The sequence below is a fragment of the Crocodylus porosus genome, unplaced genomic scaffold (assembly GCF_001723895.1).
Source record: "Crocodylus porosus isolate Cpor-Errol unplaced genomic scaffold, CroPor_comp1, whole genome shotgun sequence".
NCBI classification, from domain to species: domain Eukaryota; kingdom Metazoa; phylum Chordata; order Crocodylia; family Crocodylidae; genus Crocodylus; species Crocodylus porosus.
Window position 1 is genome coordinate 789,716 of NW_017728939.1, and position 12,850 is coordinate 802,565.

Below are 12,850 nucleotides of genomic sequence, written 5' to 3' on the forward strand. Positions count from 1 at the left end.
AGGTGGTTCAAGCACCTACATTGAACACCTTCAAGAGTAAATTGGATGCTTATCTTGCTGGGATCCTATGACCCCAGCTGACTTCCTGCCCTTCGGGCGGGGGCTGGACTCGATGATCTCCCGAGGTCCTTTCCAGCCTGAATGTCTATGAAATCTATGAAAAACAAATTCTGTGAATCTTCAAGCACCTACGTCTCTTCGACTATCTGTCCCCTAGACACAGAGTCTCACTGGCTTGTGATGAGACTTAGCCTACCAGGTGCCTATTTACTACTGAACAGGGGGACGCAGGTATTTTTGGGACATTCGGTGTGGAGAGTCACTTCATGGTGAATTTTTCACATCATTGACAAAAGGCTTTTGTTCTAAGTTGGATAAAAGCCCATACCTACCTCTGACAAATACATAAGCACTCTGTTCATTGTATCCATCCAGTGTAGGGACACGGATAGTGTAGAATCCCTCATCTTCTTTGTAAGCACACGGCACAGTCAGAGAAGCCTCACGATCCCAGCATTTTATTTGCTGATGTTTGGAATCCTTCACCAACTTGCCTAGAGTAAAATGAAAAGGAAGTTAGAGAAAACTTAACTGAATTGTGTCCTGCCCAGGAGGCACACTTATATTACTGCTCCTACTCCTACTCCTACTACTATCATCATTATTATAGCAGCTAGAAGCTGTAACCATGGACTAGGGACCCATTGGGCTATGTGCTTTACGAACACAAAACAAAAAGATGGTTTCTGTCCTAAGAGATTGCAAACTAAGCATTAAATTGGAGATAACGGGTGGATGCAGAGATATACAGGAGCAAATTGAAACAGACAATATTAGGCAACATGGTAGACTGCTCATGTGCTCTGCCTCCTGTCTACCCATTGTCAAGTGTGTCTGTAGATATTATGACTAAGGAGAGTTTTAAGGAGCAATTGGAAAGAGAAAAACTGTGGTGGCTTTATGTATGTTTTAGAGGAGCTCCTCCCACATGTGAAGGAGAGCAGTAGAGAAAGCATGAAGGTGCTAACTTGAAAACCTAACAAGGGGGTGATGGAGGCTGGTGTCATGGGCTGGCTGGAGGCAGGGGCTGACTTCCTGAGAGTTCACTTCAACTTAGAACTGTCTGGAAATTCTTCCACTAAAATTTAATCAAAATTGATACGTTGCCACGAGCAGCTGTGCTTGAGGACTTACTTGCATTCAGTGCACGAGATCTTCAGTACCCTCTGATACTTGAGCTATAGAATGAATTCAGTTAGTGCTGATTAATTAGCAGCTGATTCATTAGCAGCCTCTAAGGGAGAGGTGACATATGCACTAAGCCAGTGCATATTCAACATATAAGAACACATTCCCAAAGGATGGGAGAGTTCAGATATAGATCCGGTTCTCTGGCACAGGCCTACCTCTAGTGTGGCTTGCTGCTTCTACAACTGAGTCTAGTGGAAGGCAGGTGCTGCCTCCCATAGGTGTGATCCTAGCAAAGATCAACGGCCTTGACTTTGCAGCTATGCGGCCTCTCTCCTACACTCATACAGGATGCTCTTTACTTCATTCCTCAGCATCATCTTTGCTTTTACAGGAATATAGTAGCAACACACTGTGTTTTTACCATAGAGAACCAAAAAACTTAAAAATGTCTTATACAAGGAAATTAATTAGGTTCCACATTCCTCCATGAGACAGGTCAGAATGATGATCCTCATGTAATGGATAGAGAAACAGAGGTAAAAGCTAAACGACGACGGGCAGAATTGGGAAGAAAATCTTAGAATCCTGATTGCCAGTTCACCTTTGCAAGCATTAAACTGCAGCGTACAGGCTCAAGGAGGTATAAAAACAAGACTTGCTGATATGTAGGAATACACACCATCTCTGAACCAGCTGATGTCCCGTTGGTGCCCAAGTAAATCAGAAGAAAAGTAGCAGGAGAGGGTGAAAGGTTCCTTCTCTCTTGAGAACAAGGGTTTCAGTGCAAAGGCAAAATCTGCCTCTTTCCCAATGAGTGATCCTGTGAACCAAGAGTGAAAACATGGAGTCATAATAGAGACCAGCAGTTTAGCATTGTTACCCACTAGCTACAGCACTGAGTATGGGTGGTGCTTTTTGTACAGAATCAGGCAAGTGGAAGGAGGCACACCTTGTCTGAAGGTACCAGCAGGCCCCAGCAAGAAACGAACAGTGAGGAATCATTTACTCACTTTTATATATTTCTGAATCAAATCCTGACTTCTTCTCATAATATTCTGTAAAATAAGAATACACACACTTAACAGATTTGGTTTAATTGCTTATTGTCCTCTAAATAATATAAAATTGGATTCAAAATGGTGTTTCATTTCTTCAAAACAGGAAAAATGTTAAATGTTAACCTTGAAAATACCTGTGGGGTAAAACACTGGCCTACTCACCTGCTCATGACTCTCCCAAGTAATAAGAGTTTGTCTGTAAGAAACTGATTAATTCAACTGCTATAACTCCTCACATGGACACTGTAATTTGTAATGACTGGGCTCTCTTTTCAGTTTAGCTTGTAGTGACAAAAAGTAATTTGACAAAAGTCCCTAGTTTAGTTATATCATTATAGTAATGCCCTTACGTTTCCTTATGTAGAAAAGCTCTAAGCCAGCAGCTCCCAAACTCCAACAGATATCGCACCACCAATTTAAAATGATACAACTGTAAGTATCACCAGCAAGTTTTTCAATTCAACTTCAAGTATAATATAACTTTTGTCATATAAAATAATTATAATAAATCTGTTAATTCGCACCGCCGACAGGTTGTCTGAGTACCACTGGTGGTACCCATATCACAGACTGGGAATCGCTGCTCTAAGTCCTTTCCAAGAATATTTTACAAACTTAAAAAAAAAAGACATATATCACTTCACCCATGACTGAAATGCTGCCACTCTGGGACAGAGCAGGACAGCTCCTCAACACCACACAGAAACACTATACAGCAGAGAGCAGAGCGTATATATTAGTGGAGGTGGAATATGGCTAGGACAGTAAGGTTAAAACTCTCCTATTGTAGAAAGTGATATAGGACCTGAGTGACTACCAGTGGCCTGGATCTCAGGTTAGTGACTCATCTGAAGGGCATCATATCTAGTAGCACAGACCATTTTCAGACATGGACCCACTGTTGACTCAGAGAGAAGAGCATCACCTCAGGTATCACCGGCAACACTTAGTGCAACCCTATATGTTCCTCAAGGATCCTGCACACAAACAATGATCCAGTCAAACTTTACTTAGCTTGGGAGTGCTGCTGGGATTACAGCGCAAGATCAGGTGTCTTTGAGCTGGAATCTAAAAATAAATACAATCTCCAGTGAGGACATCCTGGTGCCTTCAGAGGCAATTTTCTGTGGCTGCAAGTGAAAGGATTGTGCTGAGAAAGCAGACTGGGCTTTGCACTGCTATGGAGAAATCCACCACTTAGAAGTGGCCTTCTATCTGTCCCTAGTCACAGATGAGCAAATGGACTCTTAATACAGCCTGCTCAATACTTGGCAAAGCATTACTTTGGGGACCCACTTGACAGGTCAATTGTCAGGTAAAAAGGAAGACCTAACAGAAACAGAGCCACATGAAAGTGAAAGTTTGGGGAGATGGCTGAAGCACAGAGTGATAGAGAATGTAAAAAGGAACTGCCAGCCTGATCCAGGATAAAGGGGACCCCCAAACAGCATTTGTAGAGAGAATGAATGGCCTGCTAAACAGAACCAGTTGGCCTGGGGACCTTCCAGGACGGCAAGGGCACTCCAGACAATGTGGGGCCAGGAGAATGGATGCCATTGGCTTCTTCAGTGGGACCGGGAATGTTTCCAGTGTGTGCAGGATTTAAGGCTTTGGCATAGTCTCTATTTTCGGACTGTTAAACACAAATAGCACAGGGCAGGGTCATATTACTGGAATGGCATCAGGAACGGTCAAGGGAGAAAGAGTAGCACGGGCCTGTGAACAGCCAACATAAGCAGCAACGTTAGAGTGGTATTTGATGTGCTGATATACAGCGCAGCCAGCAAAGACTCCCTGAAGGACAGTTTAATCAGGTACTACGAGGCATTTGGGCAGCATTCTTATCTAAGATTTTCTATTAACGTGCCTTACTCTGGTCTCATGCTATCTCTGTTTCCACAAGGAGAATTTGGAAGAGAGGGATTCTGCTGGGGAAGCCGGGTGACCTCATGTTATTTAGACAAAACTTTTGCCTTTGGAAGCAGTAGGAAGCAAATTTTCCAGTGCTATTTGTTTCCAACATACCACCTCTCAGCAACAAGTCAACATCTTTCTCCTGATGGGATTTATAGCTAGTTTGGGGCACTAAATGTAGCCAGCCGTACTATGCCAGCCACTTACTGAGGGCTCTAATATCCGTGGTCTTTTCCCAAGATGATCTTATAGTTTTAAGCTCCGGATTGTTAGAGATAAAAAGCCTGGCTCTCAAAGGTGTAGAGACACTGAACTTCAATAGGATCTGCAGTGGTTCAGACCTTCTGAAAATCAAGCCAATACAGTAGGTAGGTCCTCATCCTGCCCTTGGGGATTCCTTTACTGAAAGTTTTACTGTCCTGGATGCCCAGTTTATGCTTCACTGCTTTCTCAGTTGCCCCTAAATACAAACAACAAAGACATTTTGCTCATTTGACTCCAGGGGCTATATCCTATTTCACTTTATGCACCTAAGTGGCATGTAAGTAGTTGCGTAACTGCAATTTTTGGTGATTCCAGTGTGCCCTGCATGCAAACATGGCAGCAGCAGCCACAGATCTTTCTGCCTTTTAGCTCAATAGCTGGGGGAGTGACACAGTTGTTCATCTTTCAACCAGAGAGATTCTGAACCTGTACCTCCTGCTTCCTAGGAAGACTAGACATGCCCAGGGCCACAATCAGGGCTGGACACAGTCTGGGCAAACTGGGAGGCTGCCCAGGGCTTGGACAGAAAGGGGGCCTGAAAGTGGTAATTTTTAATTATTATTGTCATTATCTCTGGTGAAGGGGAAGCCCGATACTAAAAGTTTGCCCAGGGCCACCAGAAATCTAGGTACAGTGCTGGCCACAATGGGAGAAGAGGTCTGGCACCCAGGGCCCCCTCTCTTCCAGGGTAGCAGCTACCTCAGTGAGTCCTGCAGCCCTTGGCTTGTTCTGTGCATCCTGGCCCTATATAACTGGTAATAACTGCCTCTCTTCACTGCCAACTAGAGCTGCATGGACTTGTGCATGCGTTGCTGAATTGTAAACTGTATGTTAAGTGCCAAAAACTGTAGCTATGCAGCTGTGTATGTGCCAATTAGTTGCATAAAGTGAAACAGTATTTAGCCCTTGGTGTTCCCACTGATGATTGTTCTGGAGTTTATCTTTGGTTTATTTGAGCGGCAAAATGAGCAAGATTTTCTGGAAATGAATCTTACTGTTAGGCGTGTTTTTGATTGGCATCTCAGCCTGATTTGCTTACTGGAGGAGAGGATGAAAACAAGCATGTGCTCGATGTTAGCCATGTTGCTAAACAGTTTCACTAAATAGTTTCAAAAGGTACTGTACTACAATAGTAAGTGTGGTATAAGAACCCACATAGAATAGAACAGTTACACAACACTGCCTTTTTATGTTCTTTCTCTGTTAAGGTAAGGATAATCCAGGCTGGTTGATCTGGGAAGCCTTGCAAACAAGGAGCTGCCATTGTTTTTATAAGCGTCTCTCTTGAAGTGTGTGTGCGCACGCGTGTGCATGTGCTTGGTTAAATGCTGAATTCTGACTCACCCAAGGCAATGTCTGACCAAAGGATTTTAAAGATATTATGAACAATACATGTCCATTACAACTCCCTGGTCAGTCTTCTTCAGGTTGTTCAGATTTGATCAATATACAGCGAAGAAAAAGAACAGTGACAGCATGGCCTGAGAAGCTGTTTAAGCATGAACACCAAATGAATGATGCATATTTCAGAAAAATCAGCTGTCTGCATCGTTAAGTTGGATTTCCATGTTATGATGCCAGAGGAGCCCATCTCTTCTATACCAATCAGACCTTTGAAGCAGCCATAATGGCATCTGCTACCATTTCAGTTATTCTTTTGCTCATGCCAGTGTCACTGTCAGTTGTCTATAGTTATGTAGGTAGATTCCAGACCAGGCTTTTGTAACAGGGGTGTTTTATATATAGATTACAAATGTCAAGGGCTAACCAACAATCGCAGGAGATGGCATTGCCTTTTCCCTGGCCTAAAGCTTCAAATAATTTTCCTTTGTAACCACAGTTAGTTTATTTCCTGCCACTTCTCCATTTATCTTTCTTTAGCTTGGGCAGAATCTTGCGACATAATTGTCCTGCTTGGACTTAATAAAGAAGTCTATTCAAATTGTCACAACAGCTCCAGAGAGGAGAACTTTGAACTTGCTCATGAAGGGTTACTCTTTGGAGACAGCTGTGTGTATCCTCTGGTAATGCACTTTTTTTTCAGTCCAACCTTCAAAAAGACACTAGATCCTTTCTAAACTGCTGTACTTTCCAGTTAAAACAAATCTCTGGGTTATAAACAGCTGGATTTTGTCATAGTTTGGGCCAGTCCCTTCTGATTTCAGTTCATTTAAAATATTGGTTCCACCCTGCAATTACACTGTATTTAACTCTAACTCCTGACAGTATTAAGCATCAGGAGAAATATCTCTTTTTGTGGAGGTCTTTTGTTGTTGGATCACCAAACTGAACCCACTGGTTTACATGAAAATACATTAAACAAAATTTCATCCCCTTATCAAGGAGATTTCAATACCTGCTTTGAAAAAAAGTGGAAATAATAAATGTGAATAAATAAAATTAATCTGTATGTAGAAAAGGTGTCAAAAATACTGGCATTATTCCTCTTTGTACACATAATGATTTAGACCAGCTAAACACTTTCTGGTGGTCTGAATATTTACTTTTGTAATGACAACTAAAATAAGAATGTGGCTAATTTTTAAGATGGAAAAATATATCAGTTGATGCTACTCAAATATTACAGTATTCATTTTGTGCAATTCTAGAGGCTTACTTTAATTAAATTGTATTGAAATATCCACAAAGGTTTTTTTTAATAAAAAGGAAAGTAAATTTTCTACTTACTTCTGACAAGCACTGAAGCAAATGAATAGGCCTCACCATAAGGGTTTTTAACTTCAACACTGTATTCAGCAGAATCTTCCATAGAACATCTGAAATAAATGAATTTGTGTTTTCCTTTTGACCTTCAGTCTTTGGTTTTCAGCACAGAGGGTGAATTTAGATCAGTGTATATTAATATGGGCTGTTCTTTAATCTCACAAGTTAAAAAGGAAAATGAGTTTTTTACCAGTTTATTTTTGGCAATGGCAGTTATTGAGAATTAGACTTCTAACATAGTTTTCTCTTGATGCGCAAAGAATTGTGATCACTGGATGAAATTTGCCCCATGCAGAGACAGTGCAGGACCTCTGAATCACTGAAGCTCCATCGAGGACCCGGGCTTATACATATATTACTTATGTATCACACCGTCTTTTCATTCTATAAGGATTCTGAACTCACCCAGAGCTCTAAGCCTGCTTAAAATTTACCACGAATGCCCAAACTTTAAGGTATCCCTAGTGAAGTATAGAGAACTAAGGGGCATAATGAGAATCTGAGATAGATCATGAAGATTTTATACAAACCTTCAGCGACCCAGATTCAAACAAAATAAAATAATTTTAACCCATGACTGAGCTATTTGAAGTATTGGGCCCTGTAGCAGGGTGGTACATCAGACTTTGGCTGCATCAACTTTCCCTTCCCAGAAAAAAACATTTTGTGTTGTATAGTTGACTCTTGTCAGAACAGGCCTTGAGGCTAATGAAGGGGGAGCTAAGCAAATGGTCCATACTTTACCTGCTGATGTAGAGCGTGAGTGTGCCAAACTTGTTCTGCATCCTGTATTTTCCTGCTGGAGCCAGTCGGAAATTAATAGGGATTCCATTTTTATACCTAATTGAACACAAGGATGACATATCATTCAAGAGGGATTTGCCATTCTAGAGAAGAATAAGCTGGTAAATTTAAAACTTATTTTTAAAAGACAGGAGCAACACCTGGTTTAAAAGGGCAGTTTCTTCCACAGGGCACAGCTGAACAGGAGAGTAGACAGCCACCAGGAGCTCATTCTTAACTTCTTGATTCTGTGCCCCAGCCTAGTACAATCTGAAGCAGTCTGAGGGCTCCTCTAACTTGTGCTACGTGGTGCCCCAGGGTCCAGAAGCTACCTGAGGATTGCTAGCAGACACCACAGTCCAGCCATCTTCTCTGCCCGCTGCCTTCTACCCTGCTGATATCCTCAACTCCGGACGTTGTGGGGAAGGAGTTATTGCAGCTAGGGTTTTTTTAAATCTCTGTGTTCCTTGGGGAGTAGCAAGTGGTTTCTCCTCTCTTTGTACTACTTGAATGGTAAAAAGGATCCAAACTGGGAAAGCAAATCTTCTGCCAAAGCCCCTAGCAAAACTACCTGAAACTCAGGTGTGTGAATACTACACCCATTTATATAAAAGGACGGTCAATTTAATCCCTTTATCTATCTGACTGAGGAACTAATTGTTTAATTTGTAACCTGCTATTACTGGTCTTTTTTGGTGTTTCTGTTCTTTCATTGTTAGCAGTAAGTTTTGCAGACCATCCCCAGAGATCTCCCTGGCATTTTCCATCCTGTGGATTTGTAACTAAGCAAAGTTGGTAAATAGAAGAGTTGCTTTATATTTCTCAAACTATAAAGACTGTAGCAGCTGAATAGATAAGCACATATGGTATCCTGATTGGTAGCCAAGCACCAGTGGTGTGTCCACAATGTTCCTGCACCTGTCTGGTTCATAAAAGACATGCAGGCTGGTTTAACTTGTTGGCCAATGACCAAGATGCAAGAGCATGGGCTAGATATAGGAAGTTAGTGTAGTGGCCACTCTCCAAGGCAAGTTTTTTATCAGGACAGAGGCTACACTGAACTGACAGCTGCTGGAGTGAATCAGAGAGGCTGGACCAGGGGTTCTCAACATGTTTAGACTTGAGGCACCCCACAGTAGACTCCAGGCACCCCTTGGAAAATGCCAGCTCTTTGTTTTCTCTTACTTTTTGAGTACTGAAGGATAATAAATAATTCTTCTGTTGCAAAGAACTCAGAAAGATCACAACAGGCCACAATGTTTCTGACACTATGGATTTCTGTCAGAATACGTCACAAAACTATCATGATAAAAATAATCCTGCTGAAACAATTGGGCATGCTAAAAATAAAACATGTTGGAGATGGTCTAATTTACCATGATAAATCAAAATCTACCATGATAAAAAGACGTCAACACGTATTTTCAGATGCAACTAACCTAGCAAAATGGTGATTTTTGGCGCTGTTTTATGACGTGTATCTGAACAGTGCATAACATGTACAAGTGCCCTCTGGTTTTGTCTTGTGAATCGTGTTTGCACATTTAATGATACTAGCATTGAGCAGCACCCCATGGCACGCTTGAAAATATCTCAAGGCACCCCAGTGTGTTCCAAGGCACGCTGGGTGAGAATCACTAGGTTAGACATTGAAAAAACTTTATAATTAATAGGCTATAAGACTAAATTTGGATCCTGTTTCTACCTCTGCGTGGAGCCTGTAAAGGACCAGAGGAGTCAAGGTATGACAGCTCTGGAATCCGTCCCATCCTGCGCTTCTGGGCTTTGCTGGTCATCACGTGGGCCCAGGAGGGAATTCCCCACACTCTTGTTTCCTGCCAGTACCAAGGGGTTTTTTGCCTTCTATATGCACCGCGTGCTGGCTGCAGCCAAGGCTGGGGATTTTGCCTGAAGTGTGCGATGTTGTGGGGGTGTTTTCAGAAACGGACCCCCGTTCATTGGAAACTGGCACGAGGCTCAGGAATGCACATCACAGAGACTGACTGGCTGGTGACGACTCCTGTACACTGATTCCAACACACAGGGGTGGACTGGAAGCACGGACTTAGAAATTAAAGCGACGTCTTGAGTATTCTTAAACTCCCTTCCAATTTTTAAGTCTTTCTAACTAGACACAGGTGCTGATCCCCCTTTCTGCCTCTCAGAAACATGTGCCTGGTCCTCACGAGTCATTGTCCTCAGCTCACGTACCAGGTAACCTGTGGCGGGGGGGAAGCCAGGACTGTGCAAGTGAGCTTCACTTCCATTCTTTCCCAGACCCCATGAGCTCGGAGTGGGATCCAGAACATGGGTGGCCGGGCTGATCGCAGCTCAATGTATTCTTTCTCTAGGCGAGCTTTCTCCAGAGCCTACAGTAAGGAGCAAACACACAAGGGAAAGAGCAGATGGTTATGTTCCAGCTCCATGAGGTTTTCTGCAGAAGTGGCATTTAGAAAGCTGACAGCCTTCCGCTGCCTGTTACAAAGCCGCACGCTGCTCTGGTCCAGCAGCGGGCTGGTCTATGAAGTCAATTATTGTGGCCGCTAAACAAAGCTGAAAACCATCTTTGAACCTTTATGGAGGAGACTTGTCTCATTCACAAAGCAGACAGCCAAGGCATTGCCTTAATGAGGCCCCCAGATTTTGAAAAAATTTCTGCTTTCTGGATTTAGTGACTTCAAAAAATAAAGAGGCAGATTCTCAGCTGATGCTACCCCCAGTAGCTCCATTCAATGTAAATGGAGCTTCACTTTTCATGTATCAGCTGAGGATCTTGCTCTAAAACTCTGCCAGTTAATACAGTTGTGAAGAGATAACCCAAAGCTGGTTTATGGACAGCTACTCAGTCCTTTATGTAGGAATATGTGGTGTTCTATGGACTCCAACGACAAAGTACAAGCTTCATTTCTCACTCGGTTTTCCCATATATAGTGATTACTTTGCTGGAGTTTCAGACCTGGATGCATGCTATGGCTGTATCTATGTTGTTGAGTCCAGATATGGGTAACTTTCACAGCGTTTTTATTGCTGGGTATAGATCTACAATTTCATAAACAGTAAGAAAATGGCTAGAATTTCCCCCTTTTAGTATCATATGAATGCTGGATGAGACTCAAGGTCCATCTCATCTAGTGTGCTGTTTCTCATGCTTCCAGATGTACCAGGTGTTCAGGAGAAGATGTGATAACCCCACAAAAGCAGACATGGCATGATTTACCCCTACACAAGGTCTCATCCTGGTCTGTACTGGTTAGAGATTGGTTGGGCCTCTTGAATTTAATTGGGCTGAAGATTTCTCCCCAAATTTATTCTAGTAAATAGTTATAAGCCCACAGGTATTTCTGTTAGCCATAGAAAAGTCCCGTCCCTCTCTAAGTATCTGACCTTCCTGCGAAGGGCTTTGCGGTCAGCTCTCACACGCAGGAGTCTGCAGTTCCTAATGACAGTCTTTTCCAGCTTTTCCATTTCATTTCCAAATCGAACTCTCTTCTGTCCCCTTTTCTCCAGTTCCAGGATGGCAGTTTCTGTCCTCAGCTTGGCATCCCTGAGATGTCAAATACACATATTAAAAAAGCCCAAGCCCTTGTGAAATTATTGAAATGTTTTATTTCATTGAGGTCAAAGCAAAATCTTTTGTTTCAACCTAATTTTTAATTAATATAATATAGAATATGATATGATCAAAATGATTTTTTTCAACTCATGGAAGGGAATATTTTGGAACAGTAAAACAATTCAGAGATTTTTACTTTTCATCCCAATATGGCAAGAAATGAAATGTCGGAAGCTCAGAATTTCCTGGGAGATGCTTGTTCTGCTTTTCAAAGCTGAAGGTGGACAGGAATACTCTTTCATTGGATAGATTTGGTGGTGTATATAATAATGTAATCTTCAATATATTTTTCCTAGTGAATAGTCTTATCACCTGTGAAAGGTTATTATTATTTCTACAGCTGGGAAAACTGAGACACAGAGGGACTGTGTGCTACAAAAAGCAAATGAGCAGGAACTAGACACCAGCCATTTCTGTTTCTCAGTCCCAAGAGAAGTACACACAACTACTCCATGCTACGGCTTTCTGATGCATTGCCAGGATTTTGCCTATGGTGCTTCCTTTCCAGCTACTGCTTTGGAGAAGGCCACCCTTTCTTAATTTATTTCTGCTTGCCCAGATGGCAAGTGAATGGGGCGTGTCGAGAAACACTAACGTGCCCAGTGTTAAGAGGCAAACAATCATATTGTTGCTTTATTAATCTGGCTTTCCCAAATTTCTCTTTCTTTTCCCTGTCAGACAAAATTCCATTTCCTGTCCGTTTTTGATTTGTTGCTCACAAGCAGGGAAATATTGCTTGTAAAGGGCATTCAGGCAATTTTTAGTTTCACAGGTTTCTGTGTGGGAGCTCAGGATGATACAATTTAAGCTTTTCTAATCCATCTGGCCTTTTTTACTACCAACACCGGCTCGCAGAAGGGCCACAAAAGAATGACTGTGAACCAGTGCCTCTTTTAGGCAAATGTAGCATACATGTAACACAGTTGATATAGTAACTGTAGTGACATCAAATTCTTGACTTACTGTGATATTTCGGAGGTTAAGGCGAGGGCAGCTGCTATGGATAACTCTGAAAGGGTGAAGGTCTCTTCTTCCTCACTTCCACACAGTGCGCACACAGAAGAATTCAGACAAAGTTGAACACATTTATAAGCAAAGCACTCCACAACATGCTTAGTATATAAGTTATGAAAAGCCCTTTTGTAACTGAGCAGCTTAAGTCCCATTTTTGGGCATCTCTTCATCGCCTCCATTTTTACTAGGGGGCACCACTAGGAAACACGCCCTGCCCAGTCACTCCCATTCCACATCCACCAGCTGCCAGAGACCTGTAACACAACAGATCATGTTCGATGTCCATCCA

The 12,850-nt window shown here is 42.3% G+C and overlaps 1 protein-coding gene across 1 annotated transcript in view; it reads right to left on the bottom strand.

The window, feature by feature from the left end:
* The window catches only part of MYOM3 (myomesin 3), a 40,896-nt gene that overhangs the window by 27,083 nt on the left and 963 nt on the right, over positions 1-12,850 (bottom strand). Inside the window, exons 2-9 of the mRNA XM_019547605.1 lie at positions 12,511-12,585; positions 11,319-11,478; positions 10,146-10,303; positions 7,896-7,991; positions 7,116-7,204; positions 2,202-2,246; positions 1,871-2,011; positions 393-554 (exon numbers count right to left, since the gene is read on the bottom strand). Of these exons, the coding sequence (XP_019403150.1) occupies positions 393-554; positions 1,871-2,011; positions 2,202-2,246; positions 7,116-7,204; positions 7,896-7,991; positions 10,146-10,303; positions 11,319-11,478; positions 12,511-12,585 (926 nt within the window). The remainder of the gene's footprint in view (positions 1-392; positions 555-1,870; positions 2,012-2,201; positions 2,247-7,115; positions 7,205-7,895; positions 7,992-10,145; positions 10,304-11,318; positions 11,479-12,510; positions 12,586-12,850) is intronic.